The following is an 11,836-nucleotide window of genomic DNA, read 5'->3' as shown; positions in this document are numbered from 1 at the left end:
CCCTCTGTCCTGTCCCCCACTCCCGTCCCTGTCCCCTGTGTCTACCGTGCGTCCTCTCCACCCACTCAGTCAGCGTGCGATGTAAAAATAGAAACAGTGGATCCGGGGCTCCTCAGGAGAGAGGACAGAAAACAAACATTGGACTTGAATCTGACCGTATAAACACATTGAAGGGGGTTTGTTCAAAAAGCTCAAGGTAGACACTGTGTGTGGATCAGTCTCCTGTCTGAAGAGGTGAGTAGTTTAGGAGTGGCATGCAGCGTTGGCACAGATTTGCTTTGTTTATAGTAGTCCTTCAGGTGTGGGAGGGTCAATATATCAATATGTAGGGACAAAAGGTAGAGGGTGCTGTAGAAGCCGAATTGTGTTTTTTTCCTCTAATCTCATTTTAATTACAAATTCAAAGTACTGTAATTGCCTTGACAGGTGGCTGAACTTTGTTTGAACTTTATCTACATTGGTCTCTTTAACTTTCTGAATGATATGTGTATTATGTGAGGAATGATATATTCTATTCCATTCTATTCTATTCAAGATTATGTTAGAAATGCAGCATGCTGTCAAGTTTGGTGGTGGGGCTCCTTCAGGGTGTGTTTGTGCCTGTGAAGGGGTGAGATCCGGGGCAGGAAACAGTAACATCATACAGTGCTGCTCCAAACCCTAGGGCTTAAACGATGGCTCACGTTGAGTGACACGCCGATGATGAGGTGAGAAGAGACCTGGCAGCAGTCTAATCATATGATTTGTCCCACTGCTCTCTGTGCATGCCAAAAGGGCTTCTGAAACACACTGCTGCCGGCCGGCTCATGTGCCCCCTTGCCCGCACTGTTTAGGGGGGCTGAAATTACACTCTCATTTGCGCAAATAGCAAGCAGGCAAGGATGGGGGACAGAGTTGCCGCATCACAGAAGTGAGAGTTGCGATGTGAGGGGGGAAATATACAGATATTGATTTCATTTGAATACTCATAACTGGAATAACTGGGAGCCCTCTCCATTTGTTTGGCAATAAAGTGTGCATGACAAATTGTGCAATATACTGGAATAAAGTCTCAACAGCAGTGGACCGCGCACATCTCTATTTATAAAGTCTTACATATTCGGGTCAGTGCTTTCTGACTATTCACACAGAGCTACATAGTACAGTCCCTGCAGTCATATGAGGAATGCACAAACAACCTTTCTATGGCACGAGTGTTTACATGCCCAGCTGTGATTCATGCAACAGAGAAATAACCTTGTGAGACAATGAAAAGGTGATTGTCAGAGAATATTGAATAGGGTTTGATTATTCAAATATGTTTACTAGGTCTCTCTTAAACATAATGTGTATATAGTAATGACCAATTGAGTTAGATATGCCGCTGGATAATTTTAACATTTGTGTGTTTGTTGGCATACTACACACTGCCGGATGCCATTGATAGGTTGTATTTATATATTTTATTCTATGATGCATTGCCATTTCTTTCAGCAAATTAAGTCATAGCTGGTCAAAGTAACTTTTTGCACCTATACTTCCATATGTCTACTGTTCTCTTATTTAAGATATCTCTAGTAGCAACTTTCATAATTACAAGATAGCCCTTCCAATCAACAAGGATGCTGTTCCTGCTTTTAAGCCCACGCCAGCAGAGTTAAAGCCTGCACTTTGGTCTTGGAGGGAGGCCTTGCATCACAGGTCCCTAATCTCTTTGACAAAACACACACACACACACACACACACACACACACACACACACACACACACACACACACACACACACACACACACACACACACACACACACACACACACACACACACACACACACACACACACACGCACACACACACACACACACACACACACAATTACTATTCTCCCTCATACTCATACCAGGGACCTCTTAATCCTGAGCATGGGTCTGCTGAGGCCCCACAATTTCCTTGTTCCCTTCCTGTGTCTCTCGCTGACGGCCCCTCTGTGCTGGTGTCTTTCAGCCAGCTGATGTGAAGGGTAATCACTTTGGGCAGTTGTGGGCCCTGCACCTGTCTGAGCCATGGGGAACGAGAGCAGCACAACCGAGGAGTTGGTAAGGGCAAGCTCGCCGACACTGGATGGCTCGATTGCTACCTACTGCCTCCTTGTTGCTGTATTTGGCTTTCGCTCACGGAGGAATAACAAAACTAACACTTAGGCGCATGACTTCTAACCGTTGGCTTCACTAAAAACACATGAGATGTGCACAGGGCTGAAGGCCTCGTGTCCACCCCTCATTGGCTAGTCTAATATCTGTTTAAGATGTCATGCCTTGTTCTATTTTGTAGATGAGGATAAATGTTACAGTATGTGTTCACTGCTACTTATTAACTTTCTCTAATTGCATTTTATGTAATCCATCACTCCTGTGATTGTTGGATGGGCTATTATGTATGCCTCCAATGTGCATGTAAACTAACTCTTAGAATTAGTTTGAAGAATCAGTGTTTGCTGTAATTGTGCACTTTGTAACAGCGAGTACAAAAAAAAAGGCAGCTATAGAAAAACAATAATTTCCACATGTGACTGGAGGACCTCAGCAGTGGAATTCAGGATTATTCTAATAGGATTAACGTAAACATGTGTCCCTTGAGCTATAGACTCTACAAACTATCTACAGAATGCACAGTGGGGTTTATTGTTTCTTATTTAGACTAAAGAATATGTAGCTAATTGTTTTCAGTGCACTCTGCTACTGCTTTATATTACACAGGTCTGCTACTGCTTTATATTACACAGGAGGTTTTCCCTTTAAAAGATTTATTGTTAAATACTTTCATTCCTCATTACAGCCAGAAGAGGGCGCTCCAGAAAATGTTGTTCTGTTTCCACCTCAGGAAAATCAAAATGACTCCTTTCAGGTACTGTGTGTGTGTGTGTGTGTGTGTGTGTGTGTGTGTGTGTGTGTGTGTGTGTGTGTGTGTGTGTGTGTGTGTGTGTGTGTGTGTGTGTGTGTGTGCGCGCGTGTGTGCGTGTGTGTGTCTTATCTTATAGTGTGTGTGTGTGTGTGTGTGTGTGTGTGTGTGTGTGTGTGTGTGTGTGTGTGTGTCTTATATTATATTATCTATCAAGTGTGTAATGGTGGGGTGGATATTAATGGACATGAGACTTTATTTGATTTTGTCATAGTGCTCAACAGTGCCTCTAAAATACACAAAATCTTCTCCCTGCTTGCTTAAAATACAACTCAAGCAATCAACTTCCAACTTCCAACTACAACTTCCAACTATAACTTCTAAAAGCAAGAAATCATAACTATAGTGTTACTTCTAGTGCCATACAGTGAAAATGAACAGATTTACAATTATGACAGCATCACTTCAGGCGACAATTGTGTTTGGCTGTGGAGATGTGCTGCGATGAGTCAGCTAGATGTTTTTTTATTTATATTCCTTTTCACATCATAGCCCATAATGTGCACAACATTGGAAACTTCAGCCTCAGGAAACGTTTAATTGCTTGTAACTGAAATGCTCTTTACTCAATTTGTCTAGTTTTGTAACCTGGTTGTGTTTTTGTATATTTTTACTGTTTCTGTTGAGAGAAAAAAGAAAAGTACCAAAGAATCCATTGAGGATAATGTTTGTGCTAGTCGGCTAAATACCCAGTGAGGCCCTCACTAACTAGCTGTAAACATTCAGTGTACTGACGTGTTTTGTGTCAAACTAGGGACACAGGGTGTTTACATGGCCAAGGGTTGTGTGTTAATTAAGTGTCCAGGACAAGGGTGCTGTCACGTCCATGTGCACCGATGATGTCACCTTAGCAACACCAAGAGGTCAAAGTAGGCGCTTCTATAATGCAGGAGGATGTTGTGTGTCTTTGTTTACATGTGCCTGTGTGTGTGTGTGTGTGTGTGTGTGTGTGTGTGTGTGTGTGTGTGTGTGTGTGTGTGTGTGTGTGTGTGTGTGTGTGTGTGTGTGTGCGTGCGCCCGTGTGTGTGTGTGTGTGTGTGTGTGTGTGTGTGTAACCGAAGCCTATTGGAGTGTAACCTGATCCTCCTTCAGGGGGTCGCTGCAGGTCCGAACCTTGGCCCAATTCCCAGCATTCACCTGCAGAGTCACTGTCCGCCGGTCAGTGCAGCCAGCCACAAAACACAGCAGCACAAGAAGAGAGGGAGGGAGGGAGGGCGGGGTGTGAGACGGAGGTGTATAAGGAAGGAGGGAAGAAAGAAAATAGGGAAGGGAGACAGAGGAGGAGGAGTGAACAGAGGGAGAGAGAGAGCTGAGTGGAAAGAGTAGACAGGAGAGGGGGAGGAGTATTATCAGCACTTCCCATGGCCAGCCCAGCCTCAGCCTCAGCCTCAGCAGCAAGCACTGTGTTTTTTAGACGGTGCGTGGTAGTGTACAGTGTTTCTAACCTCCACACACACACACACACACACACACATTGCGAGAGCTTGAGGAGGCTCATGGAAATGTAACAGGGGAGTGGCAGCAGCAGAAGACAGGCCTGCCCGGGACAGAGGAGGAGGAGGAGGAAGTTAGCTGAGTCAGAGTACAAGAGAGGAGGAGAGTGAGCGTCAACAGCAGCATGTGTTGCAGCATGGTTGTGTCGTCCTCTGTCACCCATTCAAAACACTGAGCAGAGGCTGAGGAACGCTAGAAGGGGATAGCAAAGGAGCTGCTCCTGCACTGTGGAGTCACCTTCAGCCAGCACAGTGGAGCGCACTGCTGGGTAAGTGGCGGCGGGATGACACTCACACCAGATAGAGTAGTCTTATGCTACACACAGAGGATAGTGGGGCAGGATAGATAGAGTGGATGCGTTGAATCTCTTTACTGTTTTCTGTCTGTGACTCAGTGTGGGGCCTGTTTCTGCTCTAGCACTGGCTGCCTTCTCCCTGTTTACAGCAGTCATGTGTAAGGCATTAAAGTTGCGTTTGCACATGGGGTTCTGACAGTAAGTGTTGCTTACAAGCAGCAGATGCTAGGCAACCTCAGCCTGCTTTCTGTTTTGGTTGCTGTGGGTTAATTAGTAACAGACAGAGCAAACTGTGAGTGAAAGGACAGCTGTGCTTTTCCAGCTCACCACCTGAGCTTCCACATCTTTTACACAATAGCCAATAACATGGGTCGAACTTGGAACATACTATGCCCACCAGTGTTGTTCTTTGTTGGGTGTTTTGAACTTTTTCTCAGTTGAGTTGGTTTGGTTTCCACTGTGACATTAGCTGGTCTCTGATGACAAGGTGAGAGGAAGGAAACAGGAAAACCCCAAGACACGTCAACATATACAGCCATCGCATGATACAAGTGTGTTAGCTCTGCATGCTTGACTGTCATAGTGTGGAATAATGATCATTGTGTATTAACATGACAGAGATCACAGGCATTCCGAGTGATACACTTTAACTTGAAGCTGAGCTATTTTTGGGTTTCACTTTCTTTAAGTTTGTTGATGTTTTATGTTCTCTTGTTTTCTTCTGGTACAAAAAGTGACACAAAGCTGCCTTTTGAAGAAGAGCATAGCAAGAGCAGTCTAAATTGGTACATTTGAAAATAGACGAATGTGCCTTGAGCTTTGCATACACAGATGCAAAGAGAGAAAGGCTGTGTTATTTGGCCAACATTAGTGACAGTTTTGAAGGCAGTGGTGGAGGAGTGAAGATGTTTGCAACAGTTTATTCTTGTTTACGTGTGAGAAGCCTTCAGGTTTTTAATAATGCAACGAGATCCTCGATCTGTAGGCTACTGAATGTGTCACACTAAGGAGGCTCTTAGCTGTGACACAGGTGAGGCCAGGCCAACTTAATGCATCTAATACATCTCCTTAAAGAAATAATTTAATAGTATGCTTGTCCTGATAGTCACCTTTGCTTAGGGGCAGCCATGCTGTCTACTACTGCTGCATAAATAATAAATGAACGGATCCAATTCTGAATCTCAGCAATGTACAAAGACACCATAGTCACATCGTATCCTTTTATACTATTCACACCGTGAAATTAAACTCACATCCTAATTTTGCAAAAGTAAACAAACCAAAAAACAACAACAGGATCTTTATGTAAGAATCAGATGTGTTCCAGGCATACATAATATCATAGGGGCTGTGTCATTTCTGCACGTTAATATGTTTTTTGGCTGCACCTGCGCTCCTCGGTTGTATCTGAGTGGACAAAAATAAGGGAACCCCCTCTCCCTGTAAACTGAGGCAACCTACGCAGGAGGAATTCCATCACACGTGTGGTGAGGCCTGGGAAATGTTGCTGCAACACGATGCCACAGCCGAGTGTTGTGGTGTGTGGCTGTGGTCTGACTCTTGTCAAGCAGTGGGACAGAAAGGAAAACAGCTACATTTGCAAAATGTTTTGGGAAGTGATTTGATACAGAGATCAAGGGACACTTTTTTTTCACACGCAATATAAAGGAAATACCGTAACTGTCATCTAAATGATCTACCCGAGACAATCATTAAACCACATTTCAGTTTACGCCTGTCACAGCCGAGCAGGACTGGTTTGTCATTAGGGATTGTTCTTCTTACTCACTTGTTAAAATGTTTTATACACCCTCTGATGACTTCCTTGTAAGGTATGTATAAGGTGGATAAACCAGACTAATGACCATACAGAGTTGATATTTTCTTTCTGAATTGCAGTTATCCAGTGCACTGTCAAGAAAGCTGTACAGGGAAGGCTTGTGTATTGAGCCTACCATAAATTATAGGCCATAATACTGTAAATAATACTTTGATCTCAGTAATAGTAGGAAAAGATAAGATGTTTGAGTGAAAGTAAACTCCTACTACAGTCAATATGGCCTATGCACTTGTCCACAAACAAAGCATTACTTAATAGATCCAACACATGGGTGGAGTTATTTGTTCCCCGATGCTTGGTATTGACAGGAACATCATGTTTGCTTTTTTTAAATCTTAAGTACACACTCCATCATGTATAGTACAACAGAGACATCAGTTGGACCCCGGACTGCTGTCCGGGGTCCAACTGTCAAATGTATGCTGATGACACTGTTATCCATGTGTCCAGTAAAACACCAAGTTTAGCAGGTGAGCACCTGACACAAGCATTACTCAGCATTTCAAAATGGCTTGAGCTGTCTCAGTTGACCATTAATGTGAAGAAAACCGTCTCTATGTGCTTCTCCATCCGTAATAGGCCTGTCACCGATGTTTTTGAGGTACGGATCCAAAATTAATTAATTGAATCAGTAAATGAAGTAAAATATCTGGGCATCATCCTGGATAAGAATTTAAAATGTGTTACGCAGGTTAAGTATGTTGCAAAGAAGGTCAAACTAAATCTAAACTGTTTTCGTTTTATAAGAAGGGACTTGTCATGTCAAACGGCCAAATTATTTATGCACGCTATGATTTTTTCTCATTTGTCATACTGTATCACATCATGGTCACAAACTTCTTCTACCACATTAAAACCTATCTTTTCAATATACAAACAGACAATAAAAGTCATGGACCGGAAACCCATGAGATGGCATCACTGTGGCATTCTAAAAACACACAACCTTCTCACCTTTGATAACTTTATTAATTTGAGTAATCTTAAATTGTTTTTCAAGTGTGTAAATAACCATGTGTCACCACTGTTGTCTGAATTGGCCATCAGACGTCAGAGCTCTCGTCGGGCAAATACACGAGCCTCCATCAATGGTGATTGTCTTGTTCCAATGCACAAGACATCTTTTGGTCCGTCTGTTTTCTCTGCAAAGGGGGCAAAACTGTGGAACCTCTTGCCCACTAGTCTAAAACTAGAGACTAATAGCAACACTTTTAACAGAGAACTTAAACAACGGCTCAAATCAAATCAACAGTGCTCACACAAATAATTTACAACTGGTTTATTGTTTGATCATGCTGCCTTTGTTTTACTCTACGTAGCCTATATATATATATATTTGACTCATTATATTGCTGCTCTGTACTCTATTGTATACTGCATTTTTAATCTTTTAATTATCATTGTTTTATCAGTATTTGATCTTGTTTCTGTTTTGTTTATTTTATTTTGTTGTTTTTAAAAAAGCCTCCTGTGGACAGGTGTTGTAAACTAGCATTTATTCTAACACACTGTAAACAATGCATCTGGTTCGTCCAATGAAATTGTCATGTCCACTCCAAATAAAATCTACTATACTATACTAGCCTATAGCTCACTGCTATTGTGTCTTGCTGCCCCCACAGGCTGGAGCTCGCGCTGAGAGCTTGAACCAGAGGGATGACAGAGCGCTCCTGACAGAAACCTCCACCGGCCAGCAGAGTCTGCTGTCCCAACCGCTGATCCAAGACGTCCCAGTCATCAGCGGAGTGGAGGAGAGCTGCAGTGTAGTAGCAGACCAGGAGGAGCTCGAGTTTCCTCACGACCTGCTGCCCAGTCTAGACTTCAGCAGTGAGCTCGACATCTGGGGTGCCTCACTGGGGTATGTTAAGGGGGTTAACACACACACACACACACACACACACACACACACACACACACACACACACACACACACACACACACACACACACACACACACACACACACACACACTCACACTCACACTCACACTCACACTCACACTCACACTCACACTCACACTCACACTCACACTCACACTCACACTCACACTCACACTCACACTCACACTCACACTCACACTCACACACACACACACACACACACACACACAGGCACTCATGACATGACACATAACACATTGATGTGGTGATAGCTATCACAGCTTCTCCGGTTATGTCAGGATACAATTTGAAAGAACAGAAAGTAGAAAGAAAAGTTCTTGCTTAGCAAGCAGTTTTTATTTCCCATAAGAGACATCTTTGTTTGAGTTTTTTTTTTTTTTTACCCCAGTCTATTTAGTAAAAAATGTATATACAGTATTATGTTTTAAAGTAATGCTTAGGATTTGAAATTAAGTAGAGGCCTTGAGTTGAAATACGCAGTAAGAAATCCCCAAGAACACTCTGATCCATTCGTCTGATCATCTTGAGGGAGGGACTGAAGCCTATCCCAGTATTCGCTGGGTAAGAGGCAAAGTCAGAGCCTGGACAGGGCACCAACAAATTGCAGGTCTAACACATACATATAGAAAATTAAACATCTGATTATAGTCATAATTATACTTTTGATCAAACTTGCCTACACACAATAAGCAAACCATATATTTTTGACAATAAGCAGTCTGTTATTATTACATAATTCTTACATTACTATAGTTATTCGATTAGCCTTCACTGGAAGATTCAGGTTCATGATCAATTACTTTTTATTGCATTGCTGTATAATAACATATCGGATACTATTTTTTTTAGATTAATGGCTGTAAGGGAAAAGATTTGACAAATGACTCAAGCTAGTCAAGGGCCGTGTCTGAACTGCCATACTAGCGTCCTACATCCTACATACTCATGCATACTCTCTACTCAAAGATCGATTGTGTATGCGAGCTGCGTCTAAACGTTCTCAGTTGAAGTATACTCAAGCAATGAAGAATTTCTTCTTCTTCTTATAAGATTCAGGCAGTTTAGACACTGTTAAGCTTATAACCGCCCTCTGCAGGTTAGATATTGAACTAGACTTTTACAGTCCTGTGTTCATCATCTGTGTTTTAGACCTCTTGTTTTATAATAATGATGTTTTGAGGCGGAGGATCCCTCCGACGCTCTCTGTCCGGCTCATCAGCACTCAGCTGTCTGTGAGTTGAGCTGGACGAGCCGCGGTGTGTGGAGCAGCGATCTGTTCTAATCTCTCTCCACTATAAGACTCACAACACTCATTTCACTTAGTGACTCTAATGTTGTTAGGTATTTATCTCCATCTCTTATCTATTGTAAGAGTTTATGAATGACTGCGTACAGTTGTCAGATCGCGGAACCCCAAACAATGTTGTTGCCTAGCAACTTGCTCGAAAATATTTCATTTTCCTGGGCGGGTAGAATTGACCCAGTGCATTGTGGGGCGGTTGAGTAGGAAAAGTATACAATCGATTCATACCCAAAATCTTCCCGGAAGTTAGTACTCATCCGGGAATTTCTCACATACCCAAACTCGCATACCCAACCGTCACATACTCAAATTGAAGTCAAAATGAGTATGAGTAGGACGTTAGTATGGCAGTTCAGACACGGCCATAGTGAGAGTCAATCTGATGTTGATGTATTGCATGTGTGAATGTGTGTGTATGTGTCTGTGTACCTGGGTTTGTGTAAGAAGAACTCACTCTAGTTCAGGTGAGAGGAAAAGTGAGCAGGTGAACCCCCTGCTGATGGGCCTGCAGCACAGCATGGAAGACAGTGGACCACCGGTGGTTCTAGACACAAGGTACCATGTATAGACCTGGCATGGTGGGGTCAGCGGGATGATAGAGAGTAACACCAGGAGAGCATGGAGTGGAACATAAAGTTGAGAGGGTGTTTTGGACCTAACCTGCTGTGTCATGGATATCTCTGTATGGGTGTTGTCTGTCTAAACAGACTTGGCTTGAGGTGTGGGTGTTGGTTGTTTTTTTAATGCTTGGGTGAATTAACTGCAGACTGACTCCATGTTCTGCCTCAAGTGTTGCCTGGCATTCTGCCTTTTGTCTGGGTGCTGAGGTGAATTACACTAATTTTTTCTCAGGATTCAATGTGTTCTGACAACCTGATTCATTGCAGTAATTGCATTTATCAATGCTAACAGAACACACACAGTTTTGAAATACAATATATTGCCAGAAGCACCTGGTCTATTCCAACCAATGCAGACATGGCGGGCAACAGCTTGATGCAGAGGAAAGCGTTCTAGCTGCAAACACTTTGGTGTATGTCGCTGCTCCACACTTTATACGGGAGTGCCAAGTGATTGAGATATAGGCTTGATTGGCATGTCGGTGAAGTGAGTGAGGAATGACATGTTAACAGGGCAGAGGTTTTCTTTACAAGGAAATGTCAGCACCTTTTAGAGAGCAAATAAGTGTGACAGTATTAACCTATCACATGCAATGGGGCTTAGTGACGCTATGTCTCACTTTATTTATATCAGGTCATGCATAATGACTCAGTCATAGTTGTTGCTACATGTATACAAAAAAAATAGACACAGACTTTGTCCTGTGTGGATCAGATTTCATGATCACAGTAGAAGAAATGACCAGCGTTCAAATAGCCTCATAATGTGTGGGAAGGTACATGCAGTCGGGCTTGAAAATTAAGCTGGTCCTACAGCATTTTCCTGTACTGCCGGCTAATGATTTAACAGTGACTCAGCAAGTGAATGGCACTGCTCCAGCCTAATTATTTAAGGTTTTAATTCCAATCACGCTAACATTATGATGCTGTACTTCAGGGAATCTTTTTTTGTGCCACTGTCACTCCTTTCATATTTTTGGATACATGTTTTGAGGCGTTTTTTCTCGTTGCCAAAGTGTGAGCTTGTTTATCCGGCACCATCCCATTTTTCTCTAGGGAATAATAAGTAAATAATTTATTATTTATATAACGTGGTTCATGTACCATTTACAGTAACACTTGAATCCTTTACATGAAAAAGTATTTTTTTCAAATTTACCAAAATACTTTTACATTTTTCCAATTTGATTCCTAATTTTCGATTTTCATTACATTTGTCAGGGTGATGGGATGGACTGTATACTTTAAAAGTTAACGTGAAAAATATAAAGCATAGTTCCAATACATCATCAACTATACACATTATTTATTTACAACTTTTTATGGTTTTCCTTAGTACAATTCGAAAATACGGCAGTCACATAAAAATAGCTAAATTATATTGAGGCTTGTTGTTGGGAGGTTTGCATTAAATAGTAAAAGATGCTTGGAAAAAATTCAGAGTGCT

The 11,836-nt window shown here is 42.3% G+C and overlaps 1 protein-coding gene across 3 annotated transcripts in view; it reads left to right on the top strand.

Annotated features, from left to right (window-relative positions):
• Window positions 1-4,453: 4,453 nt before the first annotated feature.
• The window catches only part of tacc2 (transforming, acidic coiled-coil containing protein 2), a 45,717-nt gene continuing 38,334 nt past the window's right edge, over window positions 4,454-11,836 (top strand). For all 3 annotated transcript variants that reach the window (XM_080037334.1, XM_080037333.1, XM_080037332.1), the window contains exons 1-3: window positions 4,454-4,698; window positions 8,188-8,423; window positions 10,217-10,324. In XM_080037334.1, the coding sequence (XP_079893460.1) occupies window positions 10,269-10,324 (56 nt within the window). In that variant the 5' untranslated portion in view covers window positions 4,454-4,698; window positions 8,188-8,423; window positions 10,217-10,268. The remainder of the gene's footprint in view (window positions 4,699-8,187; window positions 8,424-10,216; window positions 10,325-11,836) is intronic.

Source organism: Ammodytes marinus, assembly GCF_949987685.1.
Source record: "Ammodytes marinus genome assembly, chromosome: 11".
Classification (NCBI taxonomy): Eukaryota; Metazoa; Chordata; class Actinopteri; order Uranoscopiformes; family Ammodytidae; genus Ammodytes; species Ammodytes marinus.
The sequence above is the reverse complement of the archived record's forward strand: the minus strand, read 5'-3'. Positions and strand labels throughout refer to the sequence as shown.